The sequence below is a fragment of the Microtus ochrogaster genome, chromosome 4 (assembly GCF_000317375.1).
Source record: "Microtus ochrogaster isolate Prairie Vole_2 chromosome 4, MicOch1.0, whole genome shotgun sequence".
In the NCBI taxonomy this organism is placed as follows: domain Eukaryota; kingdom Metazoa; phylum Chordata; class Mammalia; order Rodentia; family Cricetidae; genus Microtus; species Microtus ochrogaster.
Window position 1 is genome coordinate 32,477,220 of NC_022011.1, and position 26,843 is coordinate 32,504,062.

The 26,843-nt window shown below is 51.2% G+C and overlaps 1 protein-coding gene across 2 annotated transcripts; it reads right to left on the minus strand.

The window, feature by feature from the left end:
• On the minus strand, positions 1–26,843 carry C4H1orf198 (chromosome 4 C1orf198 homolog). Of its 2 annotated transcripts, none has more exons than XM_005345874.3 (4): positions 26,484–26,843; positions 13,482–13,532; positions 3,543–4,067; positions 1–2,890 (listed from the first exon to the last, which is right to left on the minus strand). In XM_005345874.3, exons 1-4 carry the CDS (start codon positions 26,814–26,816, stop codon positions 2,834–2,836), a joined length of 966 nt encoding a protein of 321 aa, XP_005345931.1. In that variant the 5' UTR covers positions 26,817–26,843; the 3' UTR covers positions 1–2,833. The 2 variants fall into 2 exon arrangements, with proteins under 2 accessions (XP_005345931.1, XP_013211130.1); XM_013355676.2 differs by lacking the exon at positions 26,484–26,843 and adding an exon at positions 25,419–26,225.

The window sequence follows — 26,843 nt, forward strand, 5'->3', positions numbered from 1 at the left end:
GACCCAACTCTCATTTTTAAAATGGCTTTATTAAAGGCTAGTAGTATAAAATAGAACAGTTACAAGTTGTCATTAAGAATCTGCCATTTTGAAAATATGTATCAAAGGAGAGGGCGGTGTAAAGAACAGAAGGCCACTCCTGGCCCTGGCATGAGGGATGCACCTGGCCAGGAGGTCGGCTCCGCTGCTCCTAACAGGAGCACGGCCAAGCCAGGAGGGCCGGGGACTCAGGGGCAAACCCAGACAGGCAGAGTCTAGGTTCCTGAGAGCTTTTGTCAAATATGGCCACAAAGAGCAAGACACAGTCCTGGAGCTGCCTCCCAGGCGTTGAGCCTGGGTGTGTGGTGGAGATCAAAATCATACACAGGCTTGAGAGGAAGAACTGCTTTACAGGGAAGTGATGGGTGTGTATCATCATGACGACGGAGGAAGGGAAGTGATGGGTGTATCATCATGATGACGGAGGAAGGGAAGTGATGGGTGTATCATCATGACAACGGAGGAAGGGAAGTGATGGGTGTATCATCATGATGACAGAGGAAGAGAAGTGATGGGTGTGTATCATCATGATGATGGAGGAAGGGAAGTGATGGGTGTATCATCATGATGACGGAGGAAAAGAAGGTGGAAAATATCTGGTTAATCTCCTGGCCACTGTCACATAGTTCCTGGGGGAAACCAAGAAGCCAGCTTGGTCTGCCCAGGCACAAGGACAATGCCCAGGTCAGGTGGGTCCTTTAGAATCCCTCCTGGACCCCCTATCTGGGACTTCCCACCTGTTCTTTCTGTTTGTTTGCTTTTTTGTTTTTGGTTTTTCAAGACAGGGTTTCTCTGTGTAGCTTTGGAGCCTGTCCTGACACTCACTCTGTAGACCAGGCTGGCCTTGAACTCATAAGAGATCCACCTGCTTCTGCCTCCCAAGTGCTGGGATTAAAGGTGTGCACCACCACCGCCCAGCTTCCCAACTGCTCTCGGGAGGCCTCCTTGAGAAACACCATTGTGCCTAAACACAGCCTTCTCTGTGTTTTCACTAGAGAAGCTAGAAGGGAATCAGGAGAAAGTGGGAAGAAGGGAAAATGTCTGCACAGAGAGAGAATAGACATGTCACGCTGGTCAAGGGCCAGGGTGAGCCTTCGCCTTCCTGCTGTGCCCTTGCCATGGACCATAGACCTACACGGAAGGAGAACGTGCACAGACGTGAAATCAACCACTGCACTGGGGAGGGAGGGAGGCAGGCACACGGTAGCCATGCTGGACCCCCCTGAAGAGTCAGGGCCAGCATGGGCTGTGCCAATGGTGGCTTGCGAGTTATTTTCGTCCTCATTGTGCCAGAAGCCTTTCTTCTCTTCTGCTATCACTGCTCTACAACAGTACGAAATGATAACTGGTCAAAAGCCACCGGAGGAAGGCAAAGCCACACCCTAGGGACCAAGGGAGGCTCAGGACATAAACTAATTGGCAGGTATCGCATCAATATTGGCTAAGTACAGCTTTGGCATGTTTTCCCAGGGGAAAAGTCAAGGGTGGGACAGTTGCTGTGTGTGCTCTGCCTTGGTAAGCAGGGTCTAATAGATATTCCAGGAGCTAGTTCAGAAAGTCCTGTGACGTGGGCATTAAGGTCACACCTTTCAGTACTGAAACCAGGTGGTCGGAGGAGGGGGCTCATTGAGATTAAGGCTTCAGGTGAAGAGAACGGAGTGACGGCAAAGGGTAGACCGTGCCACCCAGAGCTCACAGATCTGCTTGGCGCCTCCTGCAGATGCGTGTGGTCCAGGGGCCGTGGCAGGGCAGCGGGGAGGACATGTTCCTCACCCAGCCTTGCTGCTGTGAGCTCTCAGGGCTGCAAGGGGAAGTTTCTGGAACCATCAGGAAGGCCTCTTTCATTTGAAGGTGGTCAGGTCTTGGGGAGAGACCTTCACGATACAGCTGACCAAACCGGGGTAAAGAACAGTCAAGCCTTCCAATCTCATGCTGGAGGGTTCTAACACAGTGAGTCAGAAGCGCCCTGCTCTCCAGCACCGCTGCCACGGTCCTGACTGCTGAAGAGGACAGGACTGGGACACTGGCAGGACACTTACAGCATCTTCAGAAGAAAATCCACAGACCAAGGAAGCTGCTGCAGCCACATACAAAACAGCGAGACGCTGACAGAAAACCTGCCAGCAGGCAGGGGCTTTCAAACACCAGAGCTCCGAGTAAGTCACCAGGCAGCTTAGCGGGCACCTGCCACCACCTGCCAGCAGTCTGTTTCCTAGAAGCAGGGGTGGGGAAGGGCACAGAATGCCAGATGTGGTTCAGCAAAGGGAGGGTTCCAGGTGAGCCCATTTTTAAGGATGAATCTTCCACAGTGACAGTCAACAGCCCAGCTCCACCCAGGGAGCCCCCAGTGAAAAGGAATGGGGAGGGCACAAAGAGATGGTCGCCTGCATGGCCCTTGGTGACTTGGTCCGAGAACCTCCTTGGTGGAAGAAGTGGGGTGGAGCCCAGGACAGAAGTTTTATTTACAAGGCTTACTGGATTCTTGTCTTTAAAAATCCCAAGTGTAAAACTTGTTATCAAATCCTTGAAAATAGCATATTTATCTATTTGGTTTTACCAAAAAGAGAAAGGAAGAAAGAAAGAAAGAAAGAAAGAAAGAAAGAAAGAAAGAGAGAGAGAAAGAGAGAGAAAGAAAGAAAGAAAAAAAGAAAGAAAACCTGGCAACATTTCCTAGTTCCTGAAAGACTAAGAAAAGGGCAGAGGAAAGAGGAAAATACACAGGCAGAGCTGCCTTCTCCTCCGAACACCATGTGGGCCACACGGGGGCTCTTGGCTGTGTTTCCGGTAGCACCGTCTACCAGTTGTCCAGAAAATCAAAGCCCGTCTTTAGGAGGGTGTTACTTGAGCCAATCTGCAGAGGGACAAAGGTGAAGAATAAGACGTGGGCCTCCGTCCCGGCCACAGACAACCTATATACAGCACTCGATTTAAAATGGCCCAGAGGAAAGCAGCTGCTGCCTCAGGGGCACCTGACCTCAATTTACCTCAGTGCCAGGGACCGGAAAGCTGCACAAAACCCAGTGCAAGTGACACGTGTGTGTGTGTGTGTGTGTGTGTGTGTGTGTGTGTGTGTGTGTGTGTGGTCTACCCTTGGCCAGGAATTTGCCAAGTGGGCTAGGCTGTCTGGCCAACAAGCCCAAGGTTACACCTGTCTCCAACTCCAATCTAAGTGTTGGGATTATAATCCCAGATATTTTTTTTTTTTTCGAGACAGGGTTTCTCTGTGGTTTTGGAGCCTGTCCTGGAACTAGCTCTTGTAGACCAGGCTGGTCTCGAACTCACAGAGATCCGCCTGCCTCTGCCTCCCAAGTGCTGGGATTAAAGGCGTGCGCCACCACCGCCCGGCTAACCCAGATATTTTTTAACATGGACTCTGGAAATTGAACTCAGTGGAGAAGACCGCCATGGGGGCATTGGTGGCTGTCCCGTCCTGTGAGCCCTCCTTGGATATCTGTGAAAGAATGTGCCCCCACTTCTGATGCGGACTTGGCACCACCACCTACCTGCGCAAACACAGGCTCTGAGAACAGAGCATCGTCTTCGTCGTCCTGCTGGGCAGTGGGAGGTGGCGGCTTCTCTGGGGATTCAATGGGGGTAGCCTTGGGCAGCAAGCTGGCAGGGGCTTGCACAGGCTGGGGCACCTCTTGTGCTGTGCTTACACTGGAGAGAGTTTGCTGTTCTTGGGGCAGAGCCTTGACCTCCCTGTCTTTTGTGATGGGTTCCTGGCGGTAGCAAGCAGGCATGACTTTTTCTCCCTTCTCCATGGACTTGATCTGGCTGGGTGTCAGAGATTGGAACTCAGCCTCAGGCCCCTCCCTAGAGCGCTCAGCGTTGATCTTCCAGAAGGACGCTTCCTCCTCTTTCCTCGAAGGCCCTAGGGCATCCAGGCTAGAGGATCTGCTGTTCTGGGCAGGCTTGGCAGCCTGTGTGCCCTGAGGAGCCTTGGCCAGGGGCCTGGGATCACTGGTCACGGTGGCTGTGCTGGGCTCCTGGATGGATAAGGAGGAGATGCTGAACTCCATCTGACTCTGCAGGAAGACAGAAAGAAAGAGACACATGAGAGCCTCAGAAGCCCCTGGGACAGACAGCTGGCTTACACTCCCTCAGATCTGTGCAGACTCTGTACCGACATAAGCTGAGAGCTGTCTGGTGGTCCCAAGTGATGATTTTCATGGCAGTCCTTACTGCCTACCTGAAACACATCAGGAGCCATGAGGCCAAGCCCTGTCACAGTGCACCCTAGCAGCTCTAAGACCAGAATCAGCAACAATCAAGGGTCCCTGTTGACTATGAGAGCACATGGCAGGGCCCAGCATGGTTCTGACTTCAGGAGGGGTTGCTATAGGCAGGTGAGGAAGGCTGAGTGGGTCCTCAGGGCATTAGAGTCCTCAGAGAGAAGGGAAGCTACGCAAGCCCAGTCCATACCCCGTGTCACCACATGCAGACTGACCACTTTCCTGAACAACATCTGTCAACCACGGTGACCTCTAAAACCCTGCCACTGAGCAGTCCTGACAGAAATCACTGCCAGGAACTCCAAGCCTTCCATCAAAGGGGAGCTAACTGCAGGCCAGGTCATCCCCACTCTGCAGAACTCAGCATTCTCGATCTCAAAATCGACCCTGAAAATTTCAATTCCCCATTACTTCTACCACTTACTTACAAAAATAAAATAGCAAATGATATTACAGAAAGCTGGGAAAGTAGAGAAAACTCAGAAAATCAGGCATAACCCCTCCCCCATAACTATTTTTGTGGCCACATTTTCAAACATGTTAGCTGCGATCTTGTCAGGTCTGCAGTGTGGGATGTCGCTTCTTCAATGCACTGTGAGCATCTTTCAGCTCTTTCTTGATCGTCACAACCTCTCTCTCTCTCTCTCTCTCTCTCTCTCTCTCTCTCTCTCTCTCTTCTCTCTGTGTATGTAGTGTGTACACACATATACAATGGGTGCATGCACGTGTGTAGTGGTCAGATGGCCCTCAGGGACCAGTGTTGTATAGTAAACTCCACTGAGGTAAATTCCATCTTGGAAGGACTCTCCGAGACTCAGAAAGTAAACACCTCAATGGCTTTAGGAAGCATGGATCTGATCAAATTCACGAGTCTCCTGCCTCCAGAGCTACTGAGAGATCAACTGAGCTCCCTGGAAGAAATGTCCTCCAATCTTGAGCTGCCCGTGGGCTATGCAGTACACTTCCGTTTCCAGCTTTGGTGAGCTTCCTCCTATGCTGGGATGCACTTTTGGGGATGCAGCTGTCTTTAAGTTATTATTGCACCTGTAAGTGAGCCCCCCATGCTCTTGTAAGTCACGAGCAACAAAACACACTTGTTCACCAAGTTGGACTTTGGTGGTATCCCTACTTTGTCTGCTGTTGGTTTCCTGTCTAGGGTGAGCAGACATTTGTTCATGTGTTCCCAAGAATAATGCTATACAATGGCATCCACTTTGTTCTTTGATACAGAGTCGCTCTCACCGGTCAGAAACTCAGAGGCTAAGCTGGCTGGCCGGCAAGCCCCAGAATCAGTCTGTTCTACGTCTTCAGTGCTGGGAAAACAAGTGCCTGTCACCATGTCAGAGTTTCCCATCTGTGTGCTAGGGGGTCCCACTCAGGGTCTCATGCTTGCAGGGACTGACAGCCATCCCCCCAGCCCACCGCACATTCTTCTTCAACAGTTCACCCCCGCTGACCCTCGCTCCTGCAATCCAGGCCGCTGAGATTCTTTGTGCACATAGCTGCCCTGCTCGGGGTTAGTTTCTTCAGACTTGCAGGAACAAAATGTTGAAAGGCAAAGGTTTAAACTCTCCATGCGTGGTTTCAGATGCACACTGTCACGCTGCTCTGCAGGGCCGCTCTGTGTCTTATGCCCCAGCTGTAGTCGTTTCTGGTCAACAGAGCTGATCATTTTAACCTGCGTTGACTCTGAAAACACTAGGACACACACGGCAGCACCTGGTAAACGGGCCAGTCTGTTTCCTTCCTTCCTTCCTTCCTTCCTTCCTTCCTTCCTTCCTTCCTTCCTTCCTTCCTCCCTTTCTCTCTTTTTTTTAAAGGGAAACAAAAAAAGTAGTAAATTAACAGACAGTGGCACTATGTAACAGCACAGGAGAGAGGGAGTAGGGAGAAGATGGTCAGGTTTCCTGTTCCCTAGACAGTTAGGGTTTGAATGGCAGGGTCCTGGCAGTCGGAAACAACTTGTCTAAGCCTCTTAGTGAAGCAGACAGGGCAGGGACTAGAGACTAGGACCTTGAAACTTCCAAGATGTCTAGGAGAAGGTTGGCTCCAACATGGGGACAGAAGGCTGGGAAACCCTAGCACAGGTCTTCTGCAGTGAAGCTGCCCGTGCACTGTGCAGAGGTGGTGTCCTGGAATGCTCCATGGACTGACATGAAGTTCTGCAAACCATCAAACCATCAGGTCCCTATCCATAAACAGGGATTTTATTTTATTTTTTTTAAATATTTATTTATTTATTGTGTATACAATATTCTGTCTGTGTGTATGCCTGCTGGCCAGGCCATTACAGATGGTTGTGAGCCACATGTGGTTGCTGGGAATTGAACTCAGGACCTTTGGAAGAGCAGGCAATGCTCTTAACCTCTGAGCCATCTCTCCAGCCCCTAAACAGGGATTTTAGAAACGGAACACAGCCCTTCTTCCATATGAGCCCTAGGCTCAGGGCAGTATACCACACATTCCCTGGACGGGAAGCCAGCAGCTAGCTGCCCTTGGTCTAGAGATGAAGAACACAAGTCTAAACCAAGAGCCTAGGCAGCCTAAAAATGCAGCTTCCCTAAGAAACAGCCATCCCCACTTCGGCTCTGCAAGGAACCATGGATCCAGTGTGGAGGGTTTATAGGAGGCCAGGCTGCCATACTGGAGTTTGTGTGTGACCTCTGGAGAACTCAGCAGGTCAAGGGGAGGAGCATAAGTTCCAGCCTGGGCTTTTATATACTGCCACCAGCAACCCCTCAAGGAAGAATAAAGAGAAGGGAAGAGGATGGAGGTACAGGGTACAGAGTGATTGGTTTCCCTGGGGTACTAGCCTACTAGGAGACCCTGCAATTGAAATCCCAGGCTGCAGGGCTAACATACAATGTCATGGAAAAAGCAGGTTTTTTTTTTTTTTTTGAGACAGGGTCTCACATAGTCCAAGGCCACTTCAATCTCTATGTTACTGAGGCTGCCCTTGAATTCCTGATCCCCCTGCCTCTACCTCCTGAGTGATGAGATTACAGGAATGTGGCTCCTCATCGTTCTCAGGATCATTTCTAGGTCCAGCATTCTGAACACTGCCTATTTCCAAATTCCCTAGTAGGACACAAAGACACTTGGTACAAAAGACATGATCGTTTCCTTAAGTAAGCAAACTGCTAAAAATAACTTGGAAATGCCAAGTCTCAGAGAACGGTTGGCTGTGGTCTGGAAACCGTAGAGTAAAGCATACAGAACCAGTTTTTTTGTTTTGATTTTTGATTTTTTTGGTGGCGGGTGGGGGAGGCTTCGTCGCTCTGGTGGGGTCTTTGCTTAGAAGACCGTGAATCACAAAGCCAGAGACCTGTGGGTGGACAGGACCTGAGGAGGGAAGCCGAGTTTGGGATCCAAGGTTGTGTGACTGCAGGAGCTAACGGTCACTCCCATCCACTCAAGGGTAACCAGATACTCTGCAGCTTCCCAGTGGGAGGTGACATCAACTTAGAAGGAGCATGCTGTCAGGAGCAGCTACCTACCTGCTTTGGGGACTTGGGAGACAAACACAAGAAAACACAGCACTGTTTTATTCCAGCACTGGGGAGGCAGAAGTTGATGAATCTCTGGGAATTTGAAGCCAGCCTGGTTTAAACACTTGCAAGTAACAATGCACAGACTAAAGGACTGTGTGACTCACTGTGTCACACAACAGCTTCCTGGGGTGGGGGTGGGGATGCTGCAAAGGTAGAGGGCGGATGGGAAAGGGCGGGAGATGAGTGGGATTGAGATGCATCATGTGAAATCCACGAAGAATCAATAAAAAGTTACATTTGAAAAAAGAAAAGAAATTACCAGGTCAACAAGCCACAGCAACACCTTGTACCAAAAAACAAACAAGAGAAGGGAGTAGAGGGAGAGGAAGAGGAGGAGGAGGGAAGGGAGAGGAGGCAGCAGCTCCTAACCTATCTGTCCCGTCCCCAATGTTTTCTTGATCCTCAACTTTGCACATAAAGTGTGACCGGTTTCCTCTCACAACTCAGCCTCCTCCTCCTTGTTGGTGAAGAACCTCTCACTGCCCCATAAGAGCAGGTTGTGAACCAAGACATCCAAGCACTATCTGGTAGCTGGGAGGGGAGGAGAACTTCTTCCCTGTCCCCATCTATATTGGCTCAGCTGAAGAACCAAAGAATGGGCTCAAGGAGGCCATGTGAAACTGCAGTACCACTGTCCCTCAGGGGTCAGTGACCCCGAGTCCCATTCTGCATGTTTCCCTCCTGGTGTGCTGGGAATTAGCCCTTCTTACAGCTGTCTCTCAAGACTACTGATACAACCAGATAACTCCAGGCTCACAGGAGGTAAAGAGGGCAGAGCTTTGGCAGTCCCAGGACCCCTGGACCCTGTGAAAGCTTCTGGAACAGGGCAGTGGCTAGACAACAGAACCCATAGGGAGCATCACAGCTTCAGCCCTGGGAGCCAGAGGGGTGCTCCGAGGAACACCCACAGTGCAACTCTCCTATGCCAGGTTCAGTCTGTCGTAGGTCCCACCTATAGAAAACAGGAACCAAATCTCCAGGGCCCAGAGCAAGGTAAGAGAGAGCCCAGGACCTGCTGGGAAGCCACCAGTGACACTATGACCACCTGTCCCTCGATCCCAGGACAGAAGTCAGCTGACTTCACACCTCACAGACTTGGGAAGATCAGTCCACAAGTTTTAATTGACTGGGCATGTACTGAGTGCCTGGCACAGAAGCCTTTCCCACAAGTGACATGAAGGAGCAGAATCACTGCCCCTTTTTCATTACAGAAGAGCCAGTCCGGCAGCTCACCCAACTTTTCCTGAGACTGCACTGGCTTCAGAGGCCAGACCAGATCTCCACCTGGGGCCCATACATGCCAAGGTGGAAAACAGAAAGACTGTGGATGCCGGCGACAAGGCTTTCCAAACAGCCTGTCACTTTCAGGCCTGGGCAGGAGGTCATGGCAGCCTTCTCTCAATGCCCAGGCTGCTGAGCCAGCACTGCAGAAGGAAGCTGCATCAAAGGTAATGGGAAGGGGCAGCAGCCACTAGATCACGGCTATGGCACGGTAGAACACAGCTATGGCATGGGCTGCAGGTAGAAATGGCCAGGGCTCAGCTGAGCGTCTTCTGTAATCCTGGAGGCATAGACACAAAAGAGGAAGGCAAGGGTCTCCTCAGCTCACAGCAGCACCCCCTTGCCCTCTGTGCCCTGGGCTCCTGACTTCTCTACAATCCAGTCCGTCAGCAGAGCGGGGCATCGGTCAGCCCATATGGGGAACAGGGCTCAGCTGGCCACATCCATTCTAAAAACAGCAAGACCACAACAGAGCCCAGTGTCTGTTTTTATGCCTCGCTCACTGGAGAGGAATGTGTGATATTCAGCAAAGGGGGGTACATGCCATGGAAAAGGACTGTTTGGCTTGGCAGCAGCTGGCAAAGCTAAACTACCGAGGCAAAGGCCACGCACACACGGTCAGAAAGAATTGGAAGAACATCTCCATTAGGCCACCAAATGCTTAACACGGGTTCTTCCTCCTGCCCTCCAAGAGACAAAGGGGAGGAACCTAAACAACTCTAAGAATCACAAAATTAGCAAAGGGGCCATCTTATAGGGATGAGCCAACATGCACGGGCAGCTTGGAACACCCACCTCACATCCTGAGGAATGGGTCCAGACCTGGAGCCCCTTGTTCAGAAGCCCTGAGGTGGGCATCTACTCACCCTTCAGTCAAGTTCCAGGGCAGCAAAAACCCAGTGTCACCGTGAGACCCAGAAAGTGGCAAGCAGGGGGTAGCCAGGGCTCAGGAGTTAATGGTAAGGGACACATGAGTCTTAGCCCTCAGGTCTTGTCCTGTGACAGGGACACAGACATCCATGCCTCCCTAAGACCATAATGTGGAAGATGGACAGTAAAGGGGAGGGGGGGGCACAACTTAGGTGATGGAGGAAGGTCATTGGTTGATTAAATAAAGAAGCTGCTTGACCTGATAGGTTAGAACATAGGTGGGAGGAGCAGACGCTGGGAGGAAGAGGAAGTGAGCTCAGAGACTCGACAGCTCTCCGCTTAGGGGCAGACGCCTCAGAGAGACATGATGCTCCACTCCTGCGGGCAGAGGCGAGAGCTCTGCTCTCTGAGGCATACGCGATGAAGCTCCGACCCAGGATGGACGTAGGCTAGAATCTTCCCGGTAAGCGCACCTTGGGGTGCGACACACATGATTGGAAATGGGTTAGTCCAGGTGCGAGAGTTAGCCGAGAAAAGGGCTAGAGCTAAAGAGCCAAGCAGTGTTTAAAAGAATACAGTGTCCGTGTAATTATTTCGGGGCATAAGCTAGCCATGCGGGCAGCAGGGTGCTGGGGATGCAGCTCCGCGGCTCCTATTACTACACTTAGGCAGAAGACTTCCCTGTTCATCTCCTGCCTGGATGATCAGAGATGTAGGCACGTGCTCAGCATAGTTCTCACGATGGTTGGGACAGAAACGGGATTTACAGAGCAGCTGGAGTGTGGGGCCGGGGTCTTCAAGAGAAGGTGGGTGGAATCCAGCCAAGACATTGAGGTAAGGGAGGACAGTTAGTGGAAAGCAGTGAGGGGCTGGGGGCTTCTGGGAGACCCGTAGGAGCCTGGTCTGGGGGCAGCATTGCGGCCACCACACTAAAAGAGCTGTACACTACTCCACACTCAGGGAAAACATCGAAGGATCTAGGGCAGAAAACCACAAAGCTTTCAGAAGGGGAGTTAGGACATCCCAGAGGGATAGAGAGAGGGAAGAAAGGGAGGAGAGAAGGCAGCCATTAAGTAGGAAAAGAGGCCTTCCTAAGATGCATTGGCCCAGGCACTGCAGGGGTTACGCTGTGATGGGATTGGGTTCAGCCTATAGGGCCATGCCCCTCAGAAACCAACTAACATTAAGGAGGTACACGCAAGACCATGGCTTAGAAGAGGCCCCTCAATCTTCCATGGGCAGTGACATCTCTGAACTATAGCCAGCAGGCACTCCGGTCTCTAGCCAGATGGTGATGTGACCTGCTCACCTACGGCAGGAATGGGAGGAGGAATTCAGGTGTGTGCATGAGTTGTGGGGAAGGACCTGGTCTGGAGGGGAAGGGGTCCTAGCGTGTATACAGGGAGTGTGCGCTCACAGGGGTGTTTTGTTCTCCTGAGAAAGGTCTGGAAGGCCCCCTGCTCTGTCTTAACAGTTCACCAGGCCTGGACATCATGATCTAACTCCTCTTAGCCTCCTTTGGACCTGAAATAGGCGGCTGCACATTAGTAGAGACAGGCAGACAGAAGCCAGACAGCTCGGAGGGAGAGGGACCTTGGGGACGGGTCCCAAGGGCCTAGCCTCCCCATACACTCTGCAACTTGTCTGCAGCCCACACAGCCTGGGAATGCAAGGAATCTTCTTCATTCCTTCCTCCCTCCTAGTCTGGGGCCTTCTGGGTGCTGGGTTTTTCTTCTGGAAACATGGGAGCCCGAGAGAAGAATGCAGCAGTCCCATGGGCATCCCCCCCTCCCCAGCTTGCCTGCCAAACTGAGAGATGAGTGGAAGAGATTGCCGTGGTGACCATACCCCTGCGGGGATGTATGGGGTAGGATAGTGGAGGGGCGCTGGGAGTCACTGTCGGAAGTGGAGGGATGTGTCTTGCATGGTGGAAAATAGGGATGTGTTCATTAGTTTGATCCAATTATCCCTAATACCAAGACAACTCGTGCTCCGTGTACACACGCAAGTGTGTAAGAGAATGATGGTATGGGAGATGGACACTGAGGCACAGCCACGTGAGGGCACTAACTGCCACGGAGCTGCACGCTCAAGCTGAAGAGACAGCTCAGCGGTTAGGAGGGTGGACGGTTCTTTCGGAAATTCTGTCCCCAGCACCCACATCTGACAGCTCACCACCACATGTAACTCCAGCTCCTCGAGGTCCAACGCCTTCTTCTGGCCACTCTGGGCAGCTGCACACATGTGGCATACATACATATACACATACTTTTTTTTTTAAAGAAAGTTTTCTTGGGGGCTGGAGAGATGGCTCAGTGGTTAAGAGCATTGGCAGCTCTTCCAGAGGTCCCAAGTTCAATTTCCAGCAACCACATGGTGGCTCCCAGTCATCTATAAGGGGATCTTCTGGCACACAGATATACACACAGACAGAGCACGTATACATCAAATAAATAAACCTTGCAGAAGATGTTTTCTTAAGTGGTTAACCGGGGCTGGAGAGACACCAATGGTGAGCAGAGACCTAAGGCTGATCCCCAGAGTCCATGTTTACAAAAAGAAAAACATGAAGCTGAAGGGATGGCTCCAAGGTTAAGTACAAGGGCACCCCTCCTCAAAAGCTAAGCTACTAAAATTTACATTATATGAATTTTATCATAATTAATAAAAACTATAGGCTGGAGAAGAGGCCTCTCAAGGTCCCTTGGAACCCCACCAGTGTTCCCCAGCCTTGAGCCTCCTTCTCCACAGGTCCCCTGGGTGCCAGGGTTAGCTGGGGCAAGGCCTATGATCAGAAGCAATAGGAAAGAGTGAAAGACTAAGAAACAAGGCTTTTAAAATATCTGTGCCCCAAAAGCCCACCCCACACACAGCTGTCTCCTCCGCAGCCCCATCCACTTCAGAGACAATTGTGGCCTTTCACCTCTCCTTGGCCATATGACACTTGCTTCTTTGTGGTCTTGCTGCCTGCTGAGGTCCTTCTCCTGGACAACAGGGGAGATGTGGGCGTGCCCTGAAGTCTGGCTTGATGCTTGGGCAGTGATGACAACCAGTATATGAGTGAGTGGGAGACCAGGGCCCATTTTCCACGTGTGCACGTGTGTCTGTGTATGTGTACATGCACACGAACCAGCCACAGCCAGCTAACCTGGGGCTCTTAACTATCTCAAGGGGTATCTGCCACCGAAGTGCCAAATACCAGAGGATAAAGTAGGAAGAAGGAGAAGTCCCCCGACAGGGCAGGCCTCACCCAAGATGGCTGGAACTCATGGGTCCCGGGGATATCATGGGACATAGTGGGACTGACAGGCCCACACACAGGTTCAGTTCCCCAAGCTCCCCTCCCCCAACACATACACTTTGTCCAACCAACACGGGCTGTCAACTGCAGCCCAGCATTAAGGACCACACAAAGCCCTTTGCACCCATCAAATGTTGAAAGAAAATGTACAGGTCCTCATATTTTCAAAGGGGACAAAATACATCTAAATTTTATTCAACTTACCCTTGTTTCCCAGGAAAATGGGGCCGAGTGCTCATCTTGCCAAGTTATGTCCTGAAATAAAAATTCAAGAATAAGTCTGAGGCCCAAACTCCACCAACCCTGTGCAGACATCCACCCAGAGCCATGAGACAGACAGACAGACAGACAGACAGACAGACAGACACACACACACACACACACACACACACACACACACACACATGACAACTCGAGGACAAATGAAGGTCTCAGTACTTGACAAGGCTAGCACTAGGAACTCCTGCAGCCCAGGCTGCTTGCTGGTCCTCTCCTGCCAAACAGGCATCTGTAGTGAGCACCAGTAAGGCCTCAACCCAAGACAAGAGCTTCAAGAAATGGGATGGTGCTACTATCCTCAGAAAACAGGGTGGAGTCTCAATCCGACCAGGGCAAACTATGATCTGGTGTGAGGACACAGCCTTCTGAACTTGCTTCCTTGCTTCTGTGAGGGGCTCACACACCTTCCAGGCTTGCTGTGAGGTTGTAACCTGGTATCTTGTGCAAAGAAGACATCCAACAACCCACTTGTGCCCCCTCCCGGCCATGTGAAAGGCACTGGTAGCAGAGTCAAGGGACAAAGCGTCAAGGCGATACAAGTGTCTGATCGTAACACGGCTGATGCTGCTCCTGACTCGGCTCACACAGTGCCGAGCACTCTTCTGAGCACTCGCTGGACTCAGAGCCTGGGCTTGCAGGTCCTGTCTGTTAACTTGAAGAAAGGGCTGAGGCCTCCTCTTCACCCCCACAGGGTACCTGTCTGTGCCTGACTGCTCTAAAACACAGGACAAAATTTTGCCTTTTTAAAGACAGTCTCCTGTATCACAGTCTAGCTTCAAATTCACTACACGTCCAGGGATGACCTTGAACTCCTGATCTTCCTTTTTCTGCTGTCCAAGTGCTGAGGTTATAGGCGTGTACCACCATAGCTGGTTTATGTAGCGCAGGGGACTGAACTCAAGGCTTTATGCACGATAGCAAGCTTTGCCAACAGAGCTATATCTGAAAGTCCTGATAAAATATGTGAACTGAGGGGCTGGAGAGATGGCTCAGCAGTTAAGAGCATTGCCTGCTCTTCCAAAGGTCCTGAGTTCAAATCCCAGCAACCACATGGTGGATCACAACCATCTGTAATGAGGTCTGGTGCCCTCTTCTGGCCTGATAGAATATTGCATTAAAAATAAATAAATAAATAAATAAATAAATAAATAAACATTTAAAAGAAAATACGTGAACTGAGAGTGGCATTAATTCTATGTTCATCTCCCTCTGTGCCCAAACAACTCCTACGTGATTTGTATCACACCATGGAGGACCCAATAAAGTATGCTCCTTGTCACCTAGCAGCCACGTGACCTGGCTCCACCCTCCACAACGAGAGCTGCTGAGCTTCAGATGCTGACAGAGCCCTGCCCCAGACCAGCCTCATAGATGGCAGGAACTCCTCAAGAATGCTTGCAAGCACAACAGCCATCCAGGCTGCAAGCCAGCTTTCCCCGGGCACACCCCTGCTGAGCTGGGAAGAAGCAGAGGCCCAGTTAAGAACTATAACAAAGGTGGCGGTGGCAGTGGCGGTGGTGGCTCTGGGCAGTTGACAGCCTAAGAATGAGGGGGATGCAGAAACTTCACAAGGCACAAGAACACAATAAGCCCTTTCCCTGCCCTGTCCCCAGAGCTGGAGAAACCCAGGTTCCAAAGTTATGAGATCAAGACCTCTGTGCAAACTAGGTCCTCACACACTGCAACCCCCACACCTCACACATTCCTATTCCCAAAGCACCCCAATGTGGGAAGTGAGACCCTAGTTCTTCTGGGATGGAGGCCCAAAGAGTAAAGCTGCCATTTCGGATAGAAAGTCCCTTGCACTGGGGGATGAACAGCTGGTGGCTGCACACTAAGGGCTACCCTCTCGGTGGTTGCCGAACTAGGGGCTGGACACAGCAAGAGGGGCTGCAAGTTTATCCTCAGGCCCTTTCCTCCAGTGGGTGTGCAAGAACTGCACACTAACACCCGAGAAATCCCGTTCCTGTGAATACACGTTATGCCAAGCCCACATCACAGAGCATACACCCCCAGACCTGGGTAGGCTGTAGCAGTAACGTGGGGCCAGGCATTAAGAAAGCCCAAAGGCCCCTCAGCTGTGCAGCTAATACAGTCTTCCCAGACTGCCGATGGTCCTGCACAGAGGTAATACAACCTTGGCAACACCTATTGGGGATCTTGGCTCAGAACTGACTTCTTTTTTTTTTTTTTAATATTTATTTATTTTTTATACAATATTCTGTCTGTGTGTGTGTCCGCAGGCCAGAAGAGGGCACCAGACCTCATTCCAGATGGTTGTGAGCCACCATGTGGTTGCTGGGAATTGAACTCATGACCTTTGGAAGAGCAGGCAATGCCCTTAACCACTGAGCCATCTCTCCAGCCCCCCTTGCACTGCTTCTTAAGAAACATCTCTGTATGTGCATGTGTGTGTCTATGTGTGGATATGCACACACGAGTGCAAGTACCTGTGGAGACCAGAAGAGGGTGTCAGACTGGCCTGGAGATGGAGTCACAGATGGCTGTGAGCCACTGTACGTGGGTGCTAGGAATCAAACTCAGGTCCTGAGCAAGAGCAGCAAGTGCTCTTAACCACTAGGCCATCTCTCCGGCCCACTTGGGCTATTTTGCACTGCACAGTCGTCAGGCAAAACTTCTAAAACTGAGAACGGGGTCACTGCATTCTGCTCTGGAATTTCAGCTAAATCCCAGTTACTTCCAAAGTCTAAATTCTGCCCCTCCAAACATGGCCATGTCTATCTGGAGGAATGTTGAGTCACTGCCTGGGAGCGACAGCTGCAGCTGGGGCCTGTCCTCATCTCTGTGGCTGCTGGGGAAGGAGACAGGGAGCCTCTGAAATTCTAGGCTCTTGGGACACTATGCGCTCCTCTCAGAGGCAGTAAGGCAGACAGCCTTCACAGGGAAGTGGAGCAGGTCAGTGGAACAGATACTGCTTATTCTAGCGGTGACCAGGAGAGGTAAAGGGCGTTGCCTGGCTAATGTCTTTTTCCCCTGAGGCCGTGTTACTGGACAGAGAGGAAGGATGTAGGCATCCCAAGGGTGGGTGGGAGCTAGACCCACTCCTGTGTACCCTGGCCTGACTTCTGATTTCTGTAAAGTCAGTCTCTCTGAATCTCCAAAGGTAAGTCAGAGGCTCCCTGCTGTGGGAGTCGTCAGAGAGCGGGGCTCCAGGAAGCAAAAGTCAGGGCCCAGGGCTCGGTGGGTCAGAGCCCCAGGGTCGCTGCCCACACTTCCTGGAATTCCATGGGGGGGGGGGGAGTCACAGGCAGGGAGAGGTCACTGAGATTTCCTCTTAACTTAGTGTCAACAATCTTTTGTTTGCTTCAGCAAGAAGCTTAACCAAGAGGCAGATTCCTTGGATTTCTGCAATTCTGAGCTCATAAAAAATAATAAAGCACTTAGCAAAAATAAATCTGCCAAACAAAAATGTGACGGGAGCTCTGCCGTCAGCAGGCAGTGGCTGTGCCGCCAGCCAGAGACTGTGCTGGCATCAGCGCAGGCTGCCAGCACAAATGGCAGCAGGATCTCAAAGTGGCAGTCCCTGCTCCCACACAGAGACACACTCACCTACATAGACAAACTCACACTCAAAGGCACACTCCCATACAAGCATATCCTCACATACAGATACATTCCTACACATAGACACACTCCTACACATAGATGCACTGACACACAGACATATACCATAGATGCACTCACATACAGACATACACACATAGATACACTCATACACAGATATACACACATACATATAGTCAGATACTTAAGATACTGGCACATAGATACATCTGCATGCAGATAGATACACAGACACACTCATACAAACACTCACAAGCACAGACACACAGACATATATACACAAACACACAGAGACACATTCTTGCAAATATAGACACATGCGTGCACACAGCATTTCCCCTTTTTCTTCTGCTTTCACAATAACCAGGAGGCAACCAAAACATAGCCAGGTGCAGGCCTGCAGTGGGACTGTGCACTCCTACTCCGGGACTGCTGGAGAGCCCTCTGCCTGCCAGCCAGGCACCCAGATCAGACCGCAGGACAACACAGGTGGCCTTCACTCGGGCCAACCATCACCCTCCACATCAGAATCCTATCTGAAAGAGACACAGGCACGGGAAGTTTGGCTGGGCCACTGTGGAGCACGGCGTGAAAGTATGTATACCACACATCACCAAATCAGAACAGAAGCAACAAGAGACACAGCTAAGAGGACACAGAGCACGGAAAATCACAGAAAACCATGGAAAGAAGCAAGCAGTAGCAGGTACACAGGACAGTGGGGCTGCTGGTCCTCACAAGGGCTCCAGACAGAGGCACCAAAACCAGCTACCATCTCAGGTGCATCTGCTATCTGTTAAATGCTGATCCCACTCAGTGTCTCCAAAGGAAAGCGGCGTCACTACGTGTAGATGTAGAGGTAGATTCTTCACATTATGCTAAGTGGAATGAGCCAAACACAACAACAAGAATATTGTTTTTATGGCCCCATCTACATGCAACACTGGAGTATGGAAAATCATAGCGACAGAAAACTGAAGCAGTCAGAAGCTGGAGGTGGGGTGTGGGGAACGACAGTCATTGTTCACCTGCACTGTCTTACAGCTTAAAGGATACGAACAACACAAGCAGCTGGGCAGGACAGGATGGTTTAGCACGACAATACGAATTCAATCCCCCAGAACCAACTCCACAAAGCTTCTTATGGACATAAACACTGGTGCAAATACTCACATCATGTATACACACAAAAATAATAACTTAAAAACAAACAAAACACGGCTGGGGCCAGGCTTGGTGGTGCACGCCATTAATCCTAGCACTTAGGAAGCAGAGGCAGGTGGATCTCTCTGAGTTCGAGGTCATCTTGATTTACATAACGAGTTCCAAGCCAGCTGAAACTACTACAAAGCACAACCCTACCTCAAAAACCAAAACCAACCAAACACGGTGAAAGACCCTCAGAGAGGACCTTTTTCTCCGATGAAGACCTCAGAACCAGGACACTCCAAGACCAGGTCACAGGATGCAATTAGCAAGAGGTTTATTGAGTAAACACAGGTACCTGCGGGCGGCAGAGTCTTTCAGAGGACTTGTGCGCCTGCTAACTGGCAGAGTCTTTCAGAGGACTTGTGCGCCTGCTAACTGGAGGGTGGGCTTTTTATACGGAAGAGCAAAAAGCAAGTTTACAGAAGCAAAAGCGTGGTTATCGGGGGGGGGGGGGGGCATGAATGGTTTCCTCTCTCAGCATGGATGTTTGGCAATAGTCATCCTGTTCCTATCTTTATAGATATCCTGTTTTGCAGTCAACCTGCTTTGTTGATGTCCTATCTTATTGACATCCTGCTCTCTCAAGCACATGGGATGTTCTTACGAGAGCAGGCTGGCTGCTGATCTGGAGAATTTTTTTATTTTAAAGCAAACAGGACGTTCCCCCGGGAGCATGCTAGCTGCGGGTTTTGAGTAGGGGGTCTGTAGGGTCTTTCAATGGCTAGGTACAGCAGAGCACGCCTGTCATCCCAACGCTCGGGACACGAAGGCAGGAGGACAGTGACTTCCAGACTAGCCTGGGCCCCATGACAAGACTGTGCCAAGAATAAATAACTAAAAAATCTGGACCTGGAAGGCAGGAATGCTGCACACTCTTGGAGTGTGTGGAATGACGTTGCACACTCAGACGTGGCTGAAATGGGGTCGGGGATGGAGTGCAGCTGGTGGAGTGTTCCCAGGAACAGCCAAAAGCTGTTTGTTTGACCTCAAGCACTTTGACCTTCAGCACAGCGCAGACAGGGTGTGACAGTGGGGCAACTAGGGGGGGGGGGGGGAGAAGCAGGAGGGTCAGAAGTTCAAGGCCATCCTCAGCAGTGTAGAGTTGGAGGGTGTAATACTCTGTGCGAGATCCTGTCACTTAAAATAAAAAAGAAGGCTATTAACATAAGATGGGTAAGGTTCACATTCATAATCCCAGTACTCAGGAATTAGGGGCAGGAGGATCAGAAGTGCAAGACCATCCTCAGCTACAGAGTGAGTTCAAGGATTGCCTGGGAATCGTGAGACACTATCTTTTTTAGTTTTTGAGACAGGGTGAGTCTCTCTTTTTAGCCCTGGTTGTCCTGGAACTTGCTCTGTAGACCAGGCTGGCCTTAAACTCACAGAGATCCACCTGCCTCTGCCTCCTGAGTGCTGGGATTAAAGGCGTGCGCCACCACAGCCCAGGCAGAGACCCTGTCTTAAAAAAGAAAAAGAACTTGCAGTGGCAAGTTGCGAGTTATGTTTATTGTATAGCAATAAGAAGGTCTTGGGAAGACAAGGATGAAGTGAAGATGCTAATTACTAGCGGGGAGCTGCAAACCTGGCAGATTGCAGTCCGCGATTCCAACTCTCCTGGGGAAAAGATCAGAGATAGTGTGGCCAGGTGTGTAAAAGCCACCTTGTGTGCAAAGACCCTCTACAAACACTGCCCAACCTCCTATGGGCTCACTCTACACATCCCTCCAAGGTAGTTCCAGGGCAAATGAGTGGCCTCCTAGCCCTGCAAGAGCATCTTTGTTCTTGGTGGCATTTGAAGATTACACACTGACCACTGCAAAGTGTGTTCCATCACAGTATTCCAGAACTACAGTCCCTACTGCCTGCCAGCAGTGCACACCCTGACCACAAAGCAGACACACCTCTGCAAGGGCTGCCTGGTTTCCAAGAGTGGGAACCTCAACTACTAAATCCTAGAAATAGGGCTGGTTTCCTTGGTGACTCAGAAGCAGCGTCTGCAGTTACAAGGTGCCTTGGGGACCACAAATGGTCACTATGTCTCTAAAGCCCAGGATCAGGGGTGTTCCCAGGGGACAAGCCATGACTTTGTGGCTCAGGCTAAGAAATACTGTCAGCCAGAGAAAGCAAGATCTGACAGCAGGGCCTGTGGAAAGGAACAGAAAGTCCCCTGTTTAGCCGGGCGCTGGTGGCGCACGCCTTTAATCCCAGCACTCGGGAGGCAGAGGCAGGCGGATCTCTGTGAGTTCGAGACCAGCCTGGTCTCCAGAGCTAGTTCCAGGACAGGCTCCAAAGCCACAGGGAAACCCTGTCTCGAAAAACCAAAAAAAAAAAAAAAAAAAAAAAAGTCCCCTGTTTGACAGCAGTCACCCTTGGGTTGGTGCTGGGTGGCCTGAACACACAAAGACACCCAAGCCTGTCTCATGACTCAATAGTAGGATACTAAGGACAGCTCACAGCTCCTTCAATTAAGAACACCTGCTCCTCTTCCAGAGGCCTGGGTTCAATCCCAGCATCTCCATATTGGCTCACAAGCACTTTTTGCTCAAGTTCTAGGGAGACCAACACCCTTCCCAAGAGTCTGGACATGAGGGTGCACAGACACACATGCAAGCAAATCATCCATACACATACAAACAAAATAAAAACTAAAAGAAAAAAAGCATTAAAAAATAAACAGGAACAAGGGCCAGTGAGACAGCTCGGTGAGTAGAGGTACTTGCCAGACTAGCCCGGCCAACCTGAGTTCAATCCCCAGAACCCACACACAGGCAGAAGGAAAGCAATGACTCCAAAGTTGTCCTCTGGCCTCCACCCATGTACTGTGGCACAGATACCCATGCACACACATCATCCTTCTGTATATGAGCAAACTTGCTTGGATACACACACACACACACACACACACACACACACACACACACTACAATACACTAATTAAACACACAGGAATGAGGCTGGGGATGTAAGAGACTCAATGGTAGAGGGTTTGCTTGGCATACACAAGACCCTGAGTTTACTCTCCAGCATCATAAATAAGTAATTAAATAAATGAACAAGGGAATGATCATTCTCTGATGTCCACAGTGGTAAACACAGCAAGTAATTAAATAAATGAACAAGGGAATGAAGTGATCATTCTCTGATGTCCACAGTGGTAAACCACAGCAAGCCCAGCAGGTGGCACAGGCCAATAACCCCAGCTACTTGGGAGGCAGAGACAAGAGGATTCTAAAAGTTCAAGGCCTGCCTTGAGTTCAAGTCAACCTGAGCAGCCTAGCAAAACCCTGTCTCAGACTAAAAGGGTAGAAAAAGAAAGTGCTGGATCATTCATAGCCTGGTGATAGAGCACTTGCAGGGAGCCCTGGGTTCACTCTCCATGTACAGAACACATAAAAAGGATGGGGCTTGAAAAGAGCCATTAAAATACTGCCTTTTCAAAAAACAACTGCCTGTTCGTAGCAACTGGGCACACACTTACAGAAGAGGCGCTGGTCTTAGGCTAGCGGTCTTGTTATCTCTGCTGAAGTGAGGGTCCATAACAGGGCGTTCAAAGCTGCGGTTCCAAAGACAGAACGCCCCGGTGACTTAGCGTGTGACAAATTCCCACTAGGGTCACAAGTTCAGAATCACAGGCATGGGCAGGGCTAGGGGTTATCTCTCATGGTGATTAGAACGGAGAACAGACTGGGAGGAGGGAGATCAAGGGACCAGCAGGAATGTAGCCATCTCCCTTATTTATCTTTGAGAAGTGGCTATATTTTTCCAGCACCATGGGAACCTCCTCCTTGGGGTGACTCCTGTCAATTTAAAAATGACTCCAAGACCGCCCTTGTGCCTCTTGTCCTCCCAGAAAGAATGACACAAACTGGTCCTCTCGTCTCTGCAAAACCAGTTTCCAGGCTGCCGCTGGGTCACCTCCCCTGGAAGCCGGCAATGGAGGCGCCCAGGAGGGAAGCCACATTTGCTGGTTCAGCTCCGGGCACCAGGCCAAGTGCTATCAAGCTGGGGAACCATCAATCAGCAAGGGGAACAAGAGGGACAGGCCTAAGCCTCCCTCACAGCCTGCGGCATCTGGATAATTCTCAGAGCTAGCATGGCCGCCCAGCACAGGGTCCGGGCAGAGAGACTCAAGAGGCCAAATGTACCTTGTCTTCTTCATTTCTAATATACACGTGGATATACCAGCCAGGAGGGAATGGTGACTCACACATTCCACCTTCCTTAAAACCAAGTCCAAAATTCCAAGAAATCAACTCCCAAGTCACTCTCCCCACCCGCCAAAATGCTGAGAGCTGGGACCAGAACTCAACTGGGAGCATGTTCGCTGGACACGCAAGAGGATCTTGTTTACTCCCAGAACACTGGTAAAACGCAGTGCACTGTAGCACACACTTATAATCCCAGAGCTGGGGAGGTAGAGACAGAATCCCGGGGGCTTGCTGGCCTAGTTGAACAGGCGAACCATCAGCTAGACAGAAATTCTGTCTCAAAAAACAGGTGGACAGCTCCACCCTAGATTTGGACACACACACACACACACACACACACACACACACACACACGGTCAGGGTGAGGGAGATAAAAAAAAGGGGGTGCTTTTTAGGTAGAAGAGGAAGAAAACCCCTCTCATGTCCCAGACCCAGAAGTCAAGCACTGGGCCAAACTCACACCCAACAAAAAGGAGAATTCCAAAAGGATCTGGCGCCGGGGGGGGGGGGGGGGGGGGGGGGGGTGTCGGGGGGGGGGTCCTGAGCACAGAAGGTAAGAAAGAGCACTAGGAAGGCCTCTGGTCTACAGGACGTGTGCGGTGGAGGCAGCTGTCACCAAAGCTGCAGGCAAGGTTCAGAGCTAACTGGCTCCAGGGTCTTAAAAATCCAGTTTCTTGAATCCAGGTCAAAGGGTGTGGGGCTAGCTGAGCCTCTCCATCCCTCCTGCCTGGATCCACCATGGAGAGAGGTGGTAGAGGAGGGCAGATGCCACAGAAGCCAGGATTCACCCCGCAGGAGCGCCCAGCACCCCTACAAGAATCTGTCTGGAACTAAGAACATAGCAGCTCCTGGAACCCCGAAACTCACCAACGTGCTGGGTCCTGCTGGGTGTGGCTAGGAGTTGGGGTTGGGGTCAGGAAACAGATGCAACCAATTCCTGAATATTCAGGGTTCTAGGTTCGTTGGATTGTTTCCAATGACAACAGTAGAGTAAACAGGTGATCCCTTCTCAATCAGAACCTTTCACCTCTCAAAGAAAGCCTTTTCCAGAACTTTGGCTGAAAGAACAAACCTTCCAGAAAAGAGAGAGCTGGCAGCCTAATGAAAGCGCCCATCGGAAAGCCTTAGTGTTCTCAGGAAAACTCGCAGGCCGAGGGAACATCCCTGGGGCCTCGCCTGCTCCAAACCAGATTCCACATTACACTTCACCCTGCCAGAGGGGCACCCTGTGCCGACATGGCCGGACTTGAACCTGGGACCTGGGGCTCCAAGCCCTCCTCTTTGCTGCTGTAGAACATTGGTGAAGGAATTAAGGCAACACCGGAGTAGGGGCAGGAGGCTGGCAGCCTTGAACAAAACCAAGTTCTCTGCCTATCTCCGCTGAGATCCATCCACAAAGCCGTGATTTTAGCGGACCTATGAAGGCTAATAGGGGTTGGTGGGGGTGGCGGGGCTCAGCCAGGGTGCCTCTAGTTTCTATGACAGCCTAGAAAAATACTTGCTCAGTTGATTCTCAAAGTAGCTAAAATATTGACAGTCCCGTCTTTGTTTCAACATTAAGGCAGAAATCACAATCTCTACAGGGGACCAGGTTAAATTAGCAAGGCAAGAGGGGATGTGAGTTCTGCCCAGTCATCCAGCTTTATATGGAGATCAGGGTAAATATGTGCGCGTACACACACACACACACACACACACACACACACACACACACACACACACCAAGGTCTCACGTTCCTGCTCCTGCCCTATGTACACAGGTAAAGGAGTCCCTACCACATTCAAAGTCACCAAGACCTATGGTCACTAGTCTGTAATTAGTTCCTGGGAGACATAAAAATGAGTAGATGATACTAAAAATAATGATGGCAGTTTAAAAAAATGACTAGAAGGTGTTACCATGAGGGGCACAATTACCATCATTGGCAACAGAGGCCGCGCGCGCGACCTAAGGAAACAGGCAGCATCCTGTAGGGCAGTAAGCAGAAAGGGCTCGGGAGCCCTGGTTTGTTTGTTTTTTTTTTCTCTCAAATTTGGGGTCACCTATTTGGGTATCAAAACACCTAGCTGGGAGTCACCCCATTGTATCCCCATCTGTCAGCCCTGTGGTTAGACACTAGTCCTACATGAGACCACTGACTGACTTCAATGTGGCGCCAACCTCTCACTGAGTAGTGGAATTTATGTCCCTTGTGCTGTTAAACCTCACACGACTGCAAGAAAAAGAAACATCCACCCTGGCTGACATCCTACAGACCCTGGCCTAGCACTCAAGGCTGCTTGTCCCTCTGCCCGAGCGGCATAGCTCAGGGACTTTGAAGGTGTGTGCTTATCCTGCCCATTTGCACTGCGGAGATTCAGCCTGGGCGCTACTGAAGGGCACGTGGAGAGCTAGCTCAGCACAATGTTCATTTGGCACAAACATTGGGTATGAGTGTAGGCCAGGGGTCAATATTAGGTGTTGCCCCTCGAGACGCTGTCAACCTTGTCTTTGGGGACAGGAGCTCTCATTAGTCTGGAACTTGACAAATACGGTAGGCTGGCTGGCCAATGATCCCCAGGGATCTGCCTGTCATCTACTTCCCAGCACAGGAATCACAAGTATGCACACCCCTCTGTGACTGCTAGAGATCCTCCCAGGCACGGCAAGTCTCCACTGACACCTTCTCCCCAGTCCCCATTTGCTCTAAACCATACCAGTCTACAAAGGCAGAAACAGGGCAGTCCGGCAGGAGGTGGGCACATCTCTTGACCCTGGCTCCACCGTGGCTTGGCCTTTTGATAGGTTCAGGGCCAGTGACAACCCATCTCTGGCATTTGCTAAGCACTGACCGGGCTGCTTCCTCTTAGATTTATTTACCTGAGACACAGCCAAAGAGGAACTGCTTGCTGGCTCATCACCCAGATCCAAGCGCAAACTCTGTCCACGTCTTTATGGAGATGCTTATTTTCACAATGAAATGTTTCGGCTCCAGGAATATATTTTAAGACTTATATTTTCATCTCCTACCACACCCTTGTTTTTCCTGGCAAGGCCCTCGGAGTTTCAAGTGGGATGGATGGAGAGCAGAAGGCAACGTTGGTGGACAGTTCTGTCCTCACAAGTCATTGGCAGTAAAGACGGTTTGTGACCACAAGCGTTCTTTGTAGTAACAAACATCGATGAATACCTGGCCGGAAAAATCTCATTCTTGACTCTATCCCTTCCATTCGGCATAACCTTCCCCCCTCCACCCCTGGGGGGGGGGGATCCACAACTCTCCATGCCCCTCCTGGAAAACTGCCTCCACCCAAACGGACTTTCACAACTCTGGCTGCTACTGATTTTGTCCTTCACAACAAAGTTGAGTCTCTGAGGTCCAAGTACATACTCTCGTGGCACAGAGGGCTTCAGAGAAACCGTCCCCAAGTAAATAAAACACCAGGTTTCTGAGCAGCGGAGACTCCGGAGCCTTTCTGCCTAAGATCAGGGTCAGGCTGGAGCAATTTCAGCAGCTTCTCTCCTCCCCGGGCGCCTAGAGCCCAGGCTTGCAGGAGTTACCTCAACTTCTCCGGTGTTTGGGTGGGAACCGGGACTCACATGTCACACCCAAACACAACCTCCCTTGTGGTCTCCCGAGGACACATCCCAGGGCGGCGCCTGGCAGTCCCACCTCCCCCACTGAGGTCCGAACCCTTGCCGGCCCGAGGGCCTGGCGTTCGGGAACGGTTGACATTATTCCCGTTTCACACCCGGAAAACCGAGGTTCTAAGTCGACAACTCATCAAGGGCCAGGCTGCTAAGGGGCATAGCCTCATCGGCGCCCAGGTTCGCGTGATCTCCTCACGACCGTCTCTACTTTGTAAAGGTCCCTTCTCCCGGAGAAGTCTGAACTCCCCCTCGCCGCCCACTCCGCCCTGAGCGGCCCAGTCCCGCCGCACCCACCTCGTCGCCGAAGCGCACCAGCTTCTGGCCCGTGGGCCCGCGCAGGCCAGGGAAGCGCGCCGGGTCCCCCAAGTCCCCCGCGTCGGCAGCCGGCGGGGAGCGCGGCCCCACCAGGCAGCGGTCGATGATTTCGTCCTGCTGCGCGGGCGGCAGCCGCGCCCACTCGGGCCCGTACTTCTCCCTGATCTTCTCCTTGTCTTGCATGATCTTCCTAGCCATGGGGCTCAACGACGAGAAGTAGGTGAAGCGCTTCCGCTCCCGGTCGTCCAGCGGCCGGTTCCCGCTCATGACGGCTGAGCGCGAGGCCGCGATCGCCGCCGCCATCGACGCCATGCCCGGCCAGCGCGTCCCGGCCCGAGC